Source organism: Elaeis guineensis, chromosome 3 (genome assembly GCF_000442705.2).
Source record: "Elaeis guineensis isolate ETL-2024a chromosome 3, EG11, whole genome shotgun sequence".
Classification (NCBI taxonomy): Eukaryota; Viridiplantae; Streptophyta; class Magnoliopsida; order Arecales; family Arecaceae; genus Elaeis; species Elaeis guineensis.
The window spans coordinates 72,507,785-72,521,831 of NC_025995.2; the positions used below are offsets into that span (position 1 = coordinate 72,507,785).

At 37.1% G+C, this 14,047-nt stretch overlaps 1 protein-coding gene across 1 annotated transcript; it reads left to right on the forward strand.

Moving 5' to 3' along the window:
- Nucleotides 1-12,432: 12,432 nt before the first annotated feature.
- On the forward strand, nucleotides 12,433-13,696 carry LOC105033725 (prohibitin-3, mitochondrial). The gene has a single exon (XM_010908628.4). The coding sequence runs from the start codon at nucleotides 12,577-12,579 to the stop codon at nucleotides 13,435-13,437; it is 861 nt and encodes a 286-aa protein (XP_010906930.1). The 5' UTR covers nucleotides 12,433-12,576; the 3' UTR covers nucleotides 13,438-13,696.
- Nucleotides 13,697-14,047: the final 351 nt, after the last annotated feature.

The following is a 14,047-nucleotide window of genomic DNA, read 5'->3' on the forward strand; positions in this document are numbered from 1 at the left end:
ATCGAATGCTGCAATGTATTCTACCTCATAATTTAAATTTGGCTATATCTTTTTGCTTGAAACCTTTCTAGCAGATTACTCCATTATTTAAGATAAGGATGTATTCCGACATATTCTTGCTATTATTATGTCTAACTAAAAACTGGAGTCATATTCCATAAGTTTTAAGTCAGATTCTCCATAATCGAGTCATCGATTCTTAGTATTTTTTAAATATTTAAGGATGACCTTCCAGTAATTCTCATCCAGATCTTTTAAGTATCCACTCACTATCCTAGTGAGTATACCATATCCGATCTCATAGATGGTGTATGTGATAGAATAAATTCTACTCATAAACATCCTATGTATGTTAGACTGAGAAAATTCAAGCAGCCTCTTAGATCTATCTCTATAGATCTTCATCCCTAAAATAAGAGATGCTTTTCCCAAGTTCCTTATGGAGAATTATGATAATAGCAAAACCTTTATTCTCTATAATGTCAGGAATGTCATTCTCAATTAAGAGAGTTTCATTCACATACAAAATAAGAAATATACTCACAGAACTATTAACCCATTTGTATTTGCAGGGTTCTTCTTCGTTCTCAATGAAGCCATATATTTTGATCACTTATCAAAATATACGTTTCAACTCCAAAATATTTAATATTACCACAAGAGAAAATATCTTGTTATGATCAATACCATAATATTGACAATATTCTTAGGCAACCAGATGAGCTTTTTAGATCTCCACCTTCTCGTCTGCGCTATTCTGATCCTATTGAAGATCCACTTATACTCTATGGCTCTACCCTTCGAGTGAATCAACGAGTATCCATACATCGTTAACCTTCATGAACTCCATTTCAGATCTATGGCTCTAAGCCATTAATCAGAGTCGAACCTTTGCATGGCATCCATGTAGGTGATCAAATCTTTGTTGTTCTCATCGAGTTCAATAGGATCACATCTCAGAACTAAAAATCAAAATATCTATCCGACAGATGCGATACTCTATCGATTTTCCTTAATGGTGCCTTTACAATGGGTTCCATATTTGATCTAATCAAATCTAAGATTGTGTCAGTTCTTCTACCTGTTGAACTTCATAAGTTCTACATTAAAGGCATCAGTACCTTCACCAAGGTACTCCTTTTCTAAAAAGAATGCCGAACAACTCTTATTCTTTAGCATGGTAGAAGTTATATCCTCTAGATTCTATGGGATTACCCTACAAAATAATATATATAGGACCAAGATCTAAGCTAATCTATCTACAAATGCTTGATATAAAACAAACACTTCCAAACCCTAAGATAAGAAAGTATCGGCTTATGCCTAGTCCATATCTCATATGGAGTCTTTGCGACTGATTAATTCAAAATCTAGTTCAGAACATAACAAGTAGTCTTAAAAGCATAACCTTAAATGGAGACTGACAGACTTGTAAACTCCATCATAAATCGAACTATATCTAATAAAGTCGATTTCAATAAGAGAGAATTCTATTCTCTTCTAGATATGTCAAAACTTACTTGAAATGTATTTTTCTCTTCAGTCTGACTGAAGAATTTTAATGCTCTTTCAAATTTATTTCTCTACCTTATTATGGACTTATTTGAATATTTCAAATAATCCAAATTTATGATAAATATATTCGTAGATCCAATACATCAGTATATATTAGATTCAAAACATCAGTGGCTCGTTCACCTTTTTCAATAAAAAATAACTTGGTCATCTTACTAAGGAGATAGGATTGACAATGATTCACAATCATTGACCTCAAAAATTATTTTCTGTTGATCCTATTCTTATTTATATGATCGAGCTTAAATTACCAAAGATAGACTTTTATGATATTATCTATTTTAGAAAGTTTGTTTGATTGTGTACAATACACTAACAAGCTGTGACTATTCATAAATATCATTTCTCAGTTGTCCATATAATTTTAACATCATTCATAATGATATCACAAAATCATTAGACAATAGTGACACTCACTAAAATGACATTCTTAGAATTGAAAATAAGCTCGATGATTCTTAAAACCAGGATTGGAATATAACTTCCAACTCTAATGTTCAGAAATCTCTTACAGTTTTTAATTTTTCTACTAATCTGAAGTTATTACAATAATTTGCATGGACTTTCGATATCCAATATCTAGATAGTAGTGTCACAGATAGAGAAATCACAAGATGTTATCATATAAGTACCTTATTCAGTAATCTTTTGCTGATTTCTCTTTCTTAGCTTGTTCGGATCAAGAGACTCTGCCAGACCAGATTAACCTTAGCTCTTTTATCAGTTCAGACTTATTAGCTCAAGCACGACTCTTTTGCACTTTCTTTTTTTTTTCTTTCTTAAAGAATTATTACCCCACTAAAGATACATCTTCAGAGGTGTGAAAGAACTCCTTCAATATTTGAAAAAAAAAAATTCATCAAGCATCATCGAATTTACAACTAAATTCATATTTTTCACTGCTCTCAAAAATACCACATAGTGATTTGATCATGTGGCCACTTCTGATAAGTGCCTTTGATTGCATCACATGTGTTGGATGTAAAAACTTCAGATGCTGGATCCATAATCATATTTATAATTCATTCATGCTCTAGAACTATTTATAACTTTCGATACCAATTATCGAAGTTGGATCCTATAAATCAGTCACTATCAAACAGTGAATGGAGCAATGGACATCTAGCCATAACTGAAAGGAAAATACTAGACCTCTATGTTTATGAATTGATTAAGCCTAAAAACTTGGACTTTAGTCTAAAGATTCTTTCACTATTTTAGTCAAATTGGTAGCCTCTACCTTCAATCCGTAAAATTATCTTAATTTTTTAGCAGGTACTAGAATCCACACAGACTGCATACAAGCCCAAGGATGGCTTGATCAACCCATATGCATCTATGGATAGGTTCTCAATCAATTATTTCTTTAAATAATTTTTACTAATTAATTCTATCTCAGATTTTATTTTAGTAGGCGATGGGTCTCCACTAAAAATTTTGGTTAGGTCCAACCATTAATATGAACCTACTCAATATTTCTAACTAATGAATGATCAGGTCCAAAGATGGCTCGATCAACCCAACCATCATCAGATAGTACAATAGAGTCATCATATGATGAATGATAATTTCATTATTCAGAAAGAACACCAGATGAATAGCGCCTGCAATATCGATCAAAAATAATGGACCCATTATTATTCACCTTAATGAGAGGCTATGATCTAGTTATCTCTATACCTAGCTCATTTTATGAACTTAATAATTTAAAAAATTTTATCAATTTAGAGAAGAAATAAGAAGAGATCAATCAGTAAACCACAATCTTTCCACTGACTCCACTAAGTCATTGAATTGGATTAGGATCATGCTGGTTGAAATGGCACCTAGATTAGTCACACTGATCAACCTTAATGACATGGGTCAACTCGAATCACTTAGCAGTCTAATCAAGACATAATCCATCAAATTGATCAGATAAATGAGATCGATGGGAGGGTCTGCTAAACTTGCCTTAGACACCATCGAATTATTCAGGTAAGCCGCTCTCAATTAAAAACTATCGATCGAAATGTCGAACTTACATTAGACACCAATTGTTTAATTAGTTTTGATTTGACCAACCTAATGATTCAGGTTCAACCACTGAGCCATAATCAAGATCCATTTGATCTAATCAAAGACATGGACTTGACCATCTATAACTATTGTATTGGTTCTAGAGAAACCCTGATTTTAATCTAATTCAATATTTGGTTAGATTTAATCAATTTCTCTAGTTAGTCCATTAACTCTTTGATTCTAACTTTAGGTCTAACCCAATTAAGAGAACCTAATTTGAGCTAATCCATGCCTCCATATTTTATGCGAATGACATTAGATCTTTAATTCATAATTCTAGATCTAATCGATTCTACACTTAATTCTCAATTAAGTTCAGCACCAACATGGATTTAGGTTTAGATTTGAAATAATTTTAACCTTTTTTATTTTATAAATAATTTATAATAAATATTATGTAAAAATTTTTTATTCTAAAATTGGGTCAACTCTCAATATTGAGCCACTGAGTCAACTCAGTTCAAAATTGGGTCAGCTTAGTAATTTTATAAGCACGATTCAAGGAGTTTCAGATCTGAAAAGTCTTACATAATTTTAAAATAAAATCAATCATAACACTTTTAGATCATATCTAAAATTTTTATGATTTGAGATTTTATTTTATCATGATTAAAATAATTTTAATCATATAAATTAGATATTTTATTTTTCATACAACTTTGTATCACATACAACAAACCTAAGGTTTCAAGATCTAGAGTTTTGTAGAAAGGTAAGTTCTTCCTTTCACGTTCTTCTTCATGGGATCTAATCACATGGCACCCCTACACATCATAAGAGCAGCCCATCGAATAGGAAGAGAGGACTTTTAAACTCTTTTTGCTCCTATGATCGGACGGCCTGGTGATCAATCCAATCCAAGTACTTGCTAATCGGATCATCTAATCTAATCACATATCATATATGCATGAATTTATATCTAATCTAAATTATATCAGATTTGATTATAATCTTATATCATATCTAAATTATATCATAAATATCACATGCATGATATAAAATCAGATTTTATCAACGATCAGCACAAACTAGGACAACCTTTTCACTATAAGGGATAAACCCTACAGCAGGACAATCTTATGTCAGTTTGTGCGATCAATCATTAATTAAATTTAGATCAAAATATCACATATCAGATCTAAATAAAATTAAAATTTAGATTTAATATACATATAAATCATGTCATAACGAACTTAGATTCTGATACTACTGTTGGGATGCGTAGGCGATTTCATGCATGTATTTCGAAATTTTTTCAAAAAAATTATAGTGAAAGATAACTAGATTAATCAAATTAATCTAACATGCATATGATCTAATCATCAAATTAACCTATTCTAGGATCTATGACATGTTATGTTGCATATAAAATTTGAAATAATCCGAAGACAAAATCAGCATGCATGCATATGAGTAGTAGATCACATCTACTTCTAATCTGAGTTCAGAACTTCATACCTGATCATGAGTCGATGACCTCCACTACTGAGAGATATGATAGAGAGGATTTTTGCTTGTTGCTCACAGCCGCACATACATCTGGTCTCTATGAAAAATTCACTCGAAGTCCCGATCTGATCGATCTTCTTGGGAGTGCTAGCTCACGCGAAGACCTTCTTTTTGACTGATCTGGATCCTTTCTTCAAATCTCTAAAAAATTTTTAAAGATTAAAGATGGACTTCTAGAGGAGATGAAGAGGTGAAAGAAATATAGAGAAGAAAATAATTTTTTTCTAATTTATTTCTTCCTTCCAAACCCTTAGAATCAAAAATCTGAAATTCAGATTTTTGCACACACCCCAAGAGAGAGGACTCTGCTCTCTATTTTTTATGTCATGAACCATGCCTAAACTTCCACCACATGAAGAGCTATCTTATATTATCTTACATACATAAGAAAAACCACAAAAACTCCTTTTATAGGCATGTAAAGAGGTGGGGTGAAGAGTCCTAATGATCCTGCACTCTTATAGGATTCTGCCTCCCTTCATAATTCTATATCTCAAAATATGTCAAAAAAATATGAGACATCCTTTTTCATATTTTTTTATGGTAAATTAGTTCTCTAACTAATCTCTCATAAAAAATATTCTTAAAATATCATATATATAAGGAGAAAAAAATTTATTGCCATGGAGAGGTTGATCTGGATGAGAACAAATTCACCTGATAAGGAATATTTTGAAATCTAATATCAGAACCTTTCTTTTATCAAAACCAAATCAAATTTTGATGTGAGATAGATAAGGGAAAGGACTCTTTGGTGTGAAAAAATTCTATACAAAATAATTTTGTGTGTGGAGATATATGATGTGCAAATTGGGTTGGCGCAGGGAGAAGAGTCTTATTCCAATAAGGACTCTAAGTTTCCTTATTTGAATCCAAACCAAATCACATCTGGTTTAGTCCAAATAAAATATATAAAATCCAATCTAATTAGATTCATAAAATTTTAATCAAATTAAGAATTGATTGAATCAAAGTCCTGATCAAATCAGGGATAATTCTTTCTTAGTGATTAAATCATCTTATAACCTAATTGGGTCAAACCTAATTGAATCAAATTCAATTAAATTTTATTTAATTTTTTTTTTCTCAATCAAATTGAGCTAATCAGTAGTTTAATTACTAATTAATCTTTTATTAATTCACTAACACTTGATGAATTAATTTATTATAATTTTTGCATAAGATAAACCATCAATCAAATTGATAATTAAGCCCTTGAACAATTCTCAATCATTGATCAGCCACATGATCAGTCAGAAATTTTTTTTGAATGTGATCACATAGGTTCGAACCTAAGCTGGTAGCACAGAAACACCTTCTTGAACCAATCGATGTAACCATCTAGCAATGATGACCCGACATTTGGATAGGTCAAATAATGATGAAGCAACATTCAAGAACCTATTGACGTATGGTTACCGTATAATTTATCTCTTTGACCCTAATGCTCGAGGATGACTTAGGATTTAATTGTCAATCATAGATAAGTCATCCACATTATATTTCAATCTTTTTCAAATCCATCACATGGATTACCCGGGCTCAGGTTCTACTAAATTGAAATATACTGATGCATATCTTCTACTAATTCAGAGGGATCAATCCCATCTTGACTCATGCATCGACTTGACAAGTATTTGACTGTGCTCAGAAATCTTCCATTACTGAATTAAAAACTCAGTTAGTCTGATACTAAAGTACAGTGAGTTGCTTGCAAGTCACCGTGGTAATCTCAAATTGGAGGTACACTTATACCTATACCCTTCACGAGCTATCCTTGACAGCAGAGTACTCTGTAGTTGATCACGTTCAGTGATGATGTACTCTTATATCTCACTTGCATACCATACCAATATCTCCATACCATTTGGTTATGAGGACAACTAATGCGTACGGCACACAACGACCTATACTTGATATCGCTATCATCTTAATAATAGCATATCGTTTGGTCACAAACCAATTTAAATACTATGTGATAAATCTTTCTTAATCAATCAAAGTAGTCCTAAGGACTTCATCACAATATTAGAGTTCGTTAGAAGATGTATCCTTGTGATGAAAATTATCAAATAACTTTTATTATTTATCAATTCATATACAATTATAGTTAGCACAATCGTCACACGATTGGCTTTAGAGATCAAAGCACTTTGAGATTGCCAGCTTTGAGAGCAGATCAACTCGGGCATTCTCCAACTTAGATATTTACAAAATCTCAATTTTTTCAAAAGATGAGGGATATCCCTTATCTTCTAGAGGTATTTTGCCTTTCCTAGAGCTCTAGCTTAAAACTCTCCTTGGACCTATCTGACAACTAGCTTAGAGTCACTAAGAGCTTTGAGATGTAGGACTCCAAGTTTCTGGATGAGTTAAGGCCTATAAGAAGAGCTTCATATTCAGTCTCGTTATTTGATGCTTTGAAGCTGAAGCATAGGGCATGCTCTACTACACCTCCTTCCAGACTGGTAAGGATTAACCTAAATCCACTTGTGCTTGGGTTGGAGAATCTATTAATATGAAGCATCCAAAAGTCTACTAGTTTGTGCTCCACTGGCTTCATGTTGACCTCAGCTTCCTCAGAGATGATGCCACTCTATAAGGATGGTTGAGGCTGATAGTGAATGTCGAGCTCCCTGAGCTTAATAGCATATTTAACCAACCTCCTTGATATGTTAAGCTTCTGCAAAACTTGCCTCAAAGGCTGATTGGTTAGCACAATGATGGAATGAGCTTAGAAGTAGGATCGGAGTTTTTTAGTTATGATGATGAGGGTATAAGCTACCTTCTTGATCCTCAGGTACCTCATCATAAAAGCAGAGATGAGTTGAGGTAATTCCTGAGTTGGTCAAAAGGGGACCCAACACTCCTTCGATGATTAAAAGCCTTTGATTTGCCTTAGTGTCTTGAAGAAGGGCATATACTTCACCTTACCACAAATATGCTTAATGCAGCAATTCATCCTACTAGGTGTTGTACCTCCTTTCTCACCCTCGAGAACGTCCTCTCTAGGATAGCACAAGTGTTTCTGAATTAGCCTTTCCCACGCTACATCACCATCAATCCGAGAAATTTTCTCAAGGTGACTCTAAAAGTGCACTTACTTGGTTTGAGCTTCATACAGTACTTAAAGTATAGAATACCTCCTCAAGATTAGCAATGTGATGCTTAACCTATCTATTTTTAACCAGTATATCATCTACATATACTTTCATATTATAGTTGATTTGATCTTTGAAGATCTTATTGATGAGGGCCTGGTAAATGGTTTTTGCATTCTTTAATTCAAAGAGCATAACTTTGTAGCAATAGAGCTCTTTGTTGGTGATTAAAAAGATTTTTTCTCCTATCCTCAGGTACCATGCAGATCTAATTATAGACTGAGAATGCTTCCATGAAACTCAGCATCTAGTGTCCTAGCGTGGCATGTATGAGTTGATCGATCTTTGGCAATAAGAAGTTATCTTAGGGGCAAGCTTCGTTAAGCTCAGCAAAATCAATGCATACCCATCATTTTCATTTATCTTTTTGATGAGGACAACATTGGCTAGCCAATTGGGATAGTTCACCTCATGAATGAAATCCATGTTGAAGAGCCGTTCATTTCCTCATTGATGGCATATTCTCTCTAGCGCCAATCTCCTCTTCTCCTATTGGACAAGTCAATGAATTAAATCTAGATTCAACCTATGGATGATGATGACATTTGAGTTGATACTAGGCATGTTCAAGTCTGATTAGGCAAAGACATCAATTTTGACTTATAGGAAGTCCATAAGTTAAGCCCTTGAGGATTGTTCTTGTTGAGCTCTAATCTATATCATCCTACTTAGATCTAATTTGTAGAGGAGCACTTGGAGAAATTTCTTGGTCGATTCCCTTCGATGTTGCCTTTGCTTATCTTAAGCATCAAAGTCCTCGATCAGTAGCATCTCCAGTAATTTCTTACCTTTGAGGGTCACAACATTGCACTACTGAGTGAGCACTTGGTTGCCTTGGGTTTCTCCTATGTCATTTGTAATTGGAGACCTCATCAATAAATGGTAAGTTAAAACAATAGCACGCAGAGTGTTTAGGTTGGGTTATTTTAGTATTAGACTATAGGCTGATGGGACATTGATGATTAAGAAATCAAGCCTCACAGTTGTTTACCCCAATACTTATCCAGTAGTGATAGAAAGGGATATAACACCTTATATGGAGATTGGATCTTTTGAGAACCTGATCAAAGAAGAATTGATTTTATATAGTCAATCATTCGATAGGTATATTCTGCAAGAAGTATCATAAAATAAGATGTTTTCTGAGCTTTCATCATCAATCAAAATTTATTGTATATCATAGTTTGTAATGGTGAGAAAAACTACAACAGTGTTATCATAGGGAGTCTAGACATTCTTAGCATCAGTGTCCGAAAAGAAAATGACCTTGCCCAACCTCTATCTCTTCGATGCTGGGCTCCCAATCTAGGCTACCCAAGCATACATCCTCCATGCAAATGAGCTTGTTATATCGACTGTCAATCTATCTAAGGTAGTGTTGATGACTCCTATAGTTGGTTGGTTGTTGCAGTAGTCTGTGAGTAGGTTGTCCTTGACCAATATCACTTCGATCTTACAAACAGCTGACAAAGGCACCAAAGAAGCCCTACTTAATGAGGTCCTCAATTTCATTCTTCAACTGATAGTAGTCCTCGGTATTATGCCGATAGTCATGGTAGAAATGGTAGAACTTGCATATATCCTTGCGAGCATTTGGTTTCGTCTTCTTAGGCTACTTCACAAACTCTTGATTTTTGATTTCCATACGAATTTCTCCTTGATATGTATTAAGAGTGTTTATCTTTTAAACCTCTGAGAAGGACTCCTTGGTCGGTGGGAGACCTCCCCCATCCTTGGGCTTCTTATAGGGCTCATTTAGGCCATCCCCAATCCACTTATTCTTCTTCTTTTTGTCAACCTTCTCACCATGCCTGTTTGCCATGGCCTCCTCAGTATCAATGTACTTATCTGCTTGGGCCAGGAGCTTAGTATAGTCCTTTCAAAAAAAATTTTCTAAGAAGAAGAGGAACCGATTGGGCTTCAATCCTCTTCTCATGGTAGATATCATGATTGAGTAATTCAAGTTGTGGATTTCCAAAATAGCTGCATTGAAGCAGTTGATAAAGTCTTAAAGGGGTTCTTCATCCCTATATATGTGATGGTAAAAAGGATGTAGGAGTCCTTCCTCTACTTCCTGTTGCACTTGAACTAAGAAGCAAATATCTCACTGAACTCCTTAAAGAACTAGATGGAACTTGGCAAAAGCCTAATGTATCACATCTGGACTGCCTTCCGAAGAGTAGCAAGGAAGGCCTGATACATTATTGAATTGACTACTTCTTGTAGCATTATGAGAGCCTTAAAGATCTCTACATGATCGAAGGGGTCGATGGTGCCATCATAGGTCTCAAGTTGTTGCACCTTGAACCGAGAAGGAATAGCCTCCTCCATGATTCTTGCTGAAAATAAGGCATTTAGTGGAGAAATCCAAATTATTTCCAAGCTTGACCTGATGTTGCCATAGTGCCTAGAGGTAACCATCCACCTCCTTTAGCTTGCGGTCAGACATTTGCCCCCTCTTGGAGGCTCTCAGAACAGTGGGGAGAAGAATCATTGGTTGCTGAATCCTCCTATGAAGAAGGAAAGCTAGAGGATAAGTACCTCTTATCTCACCTTGGTCTCTATAAATGGGAGTGATGGCTATGAAGTGCTTTCCTTGGATTTTTAAGATGAGAATGACAGTGGTGAGAAACTCGCTTCAAGCCCTGGTGAGAGGATCGGTGACTATTATGAGCTCTTTTAAAGCTTGGGGATTGGGAATGATGGCTCCGCTCTAGACTCTATGGAAGAGGGTGGTGGCTTGGTTGGGCCAGGACTCCATGATGGCTCGACTTTTGAGCCACCTAATGCTGCTGCTGCTGCTTCTGGGGATTAGTGGCCATCTACTGTAGGCTTTGGACTATTATAGTCAGTACTCGAACCTACTATAAGAGCAATTAGAATTGCTCGATAGTGACCATTGGGGCCATCTGCATATTTGATGGAGCTAGAGCCCTTTACGAACTCTATATAGAGCCGTCAGCATCTACCTGTGCTTTCTAAGACTCCATGGATGTTATAGAGTAGAATGTCTAGTGATGGGATTAGGATCTTTCCTTTAGTGCCGATCTATTACTGTTGAGATCTGATCCAACTAGGTTATCGAACTAACTGATATGTTGGATAGCTCGACAAGATGATGAATAGATCAATGGAGTTGGCCAGAGATCTCAATGCACCTCTTAGGATATTGAATTATGGTTGCTAGAACTTAGATATAGTAACAATTGGGTTGTTCGAGCCTGATCGATAGTAGAGGGAGGGAGACTACGGCTGGATCTTCAATCAAATGCTAGGCTTGATCCTAAAACATCAAAGATAAAAAAGCCCACTTATTGAAGAGTATCTAGTAGAGGACTCTCTGATGCCTAAGTCAAATAATTCTTAAAAAAATATGTAAAATTTTATATGAATAACAAAGAAATAGAAACTCAAAAATATAAAAAATTTAGAAATTAGAGTTTAATCTCAAATAGATTTCATCCCACTTTAGTGAACTACACCTTTCCATAAAGTAGTTTATATAGATGAAAGCTGGTAACAGTAAGCTATGGAATGGAGATTTAGATATTTGGAAGATATCATATGGGTAATTTTTCTTCGTGCCAATTCTCATGTATCTCGCAATTATAGGAATTGTTTGCTCTCGTAGGCTGGTTGTAACCAGATGAATGAAGATTTAGGTAACTTCGTACGTTCTTGGACTAGCCACATTGCAAGAGCTGGTTGAGTGAGGCGAAGGCTTCATAGTGAACTTGTGGTGGGCACTAATTGGTCGTTTCTGACCATATCGGCTCTAGTCGATTAAAAGACACATCAACTATCAAGCCCTTTGTGAGCTCACATCGAAGGAAAGATTTACTATGGCTTCACGATAACATAAAATTTGCCATTTTATAGAAAAGAGGATCATTTTATTTATGTTGTACTGATGTAGGATGAGCTGCGACGAACTTTTCTAGCCCGCTGCCTCCTCCTCGTGCACCATCATCGCTAAAATTTTACAAATGAAAAACACACCACTTTTTTTAGAATTTTACAAATAAAAACCTTTTCCTGTTCATTCGCGTAATCACGAACAAGGGAAACCACGAATCAGACGGCGTTGATCTATCATCACCATCAATAATAACATTCCAGACCCTCAGCTGAACCCGGGGACACTGTACCCCCTTCCCTTCTTCCTCTCCATACTCAGATAAAACCACCAACCGCAAACCGCGGGTTTAGGGTTTTCGTCACCCAGCGCAGCGCCCCCAAATCACCCCGCAACCAACATCGGTCGATCGAAATGGCGGCCGGTGGCGGGCAAGCGCCGGTGTCGTTCCTGACGAATTTAACCCGGGCGGCGATCGGCCTCGGCATCGGCGCCAGCCTCCTGAACGCGTCCCTCTACACCGTGGACGGCGGCGAGCGCGCCGTCCTCTTCGACCGGTTCCGCGGCGTCCTCGACGAGACCGTCGGTGAGGGCACCCACTTCCTGATCCCCTGGCTTCAGAAGCCCTACATCTTCGACATCCGCACCCGCCCCCACACCTTCACCTCCAATTCCGGAACCAAGGACCTCCAGATGGTTAACCTCACCCTCCGCCTCCTCTCCCGCCCCGACGTCTCCCGGCTCCCCACCATCTTCACCTCCCTCGGCACCGAGTACGACGAGAAGGTCCTCCCCTCCATCGGCAACGAGGTCCTCAAGGCCGTCGTCGCGCAATTCAACGCCGACCAGCTCCTCACCGAGCGGCCCCACGTCTCCGCCCTCGTTCGCGACGCCCTCATCCGCCGCGCCCGCGACTTCAACATCGTCCTCGACGACGTCGCCATCACCCACCTCTCCTATGGCGCCGAGTTCTCGCAGGCCGTCGAGAAGAAGCAGGTCGCCCAGCAGGAGGCCGAGCGGTCCAAGTTCCTCGTGGCGCGCGCAGAGCAGGAGCGCCGGGCTGCGGTCATCCGTGCCGAGGGAGAGAGCGAGGCTGCCAAGCTCATCTCTGATGCCACCGCTGCTGTCGGCATGGGGCTTCTCGAGCTCAGGAGGATCGAGGCTGCGAGGGAGATCGCCGCTACGCTCTCCAAGACGCCGAATGTTGTCTACGTCCCTGGCGGGAACAACATGCTGCTGGGCCTCAACCCCACCAACATGGCGTTGGGCCGGTGATTTCACTCGTTTGTTTTTAGATGTGCCAGCCTTTTACTGCTACTATCCCCATTACTTCCCTTAGAAATTAGTAACTCATGGATATCAGTCGTCAAATTTCTTGAGACTTGTGGAAATATGAGGATACTCTGGTTAAATTTTGATGGTCATGGTAATGTTGACTCGATGAGTGGGATCTTGTTTGTTTCGTTGATGCTGTAAAATTTAATCAAATTTGACAATTTCTGGAATATATGTTCTTTTGGATATGGTTATGATATGCAATGTTTAGAATTGCCGCTTACTTTTTTGATGGTTTGATAATTCGATACGAATATTCATGTTCGCTTGTGGTTTTGGAATAGTAAATGGTGGCATTATCATGCTTCCATGTTTGCATATTTCAAAATGGTGTGGGATCATGGTTTATTAGTTCAAGGATGAATTCTATTACTTACTGTTGAATGAATTGTGCTACAAGATGAAAGTGAAATTGGTGTTGATTTATTGTGCTTTCTCAGAGAATAAACTTATAGTTGCATTATTAGATGGATTACTTTCATATTTGCTGTTTGTCATTGATGCATGACATATGAGGATTCTGCTTTCCTACTCTTGGCCTGTTGGTTAT

Coding starts and splice junctions, on each gene's coding strand:
- LOC105033725 (XM_010908628.4), top strand. CDS start 12,577: ATGGCGGCCGGTGGCGGGCAAGCGCCGGTGTCGTTCCTGACGAATTTA.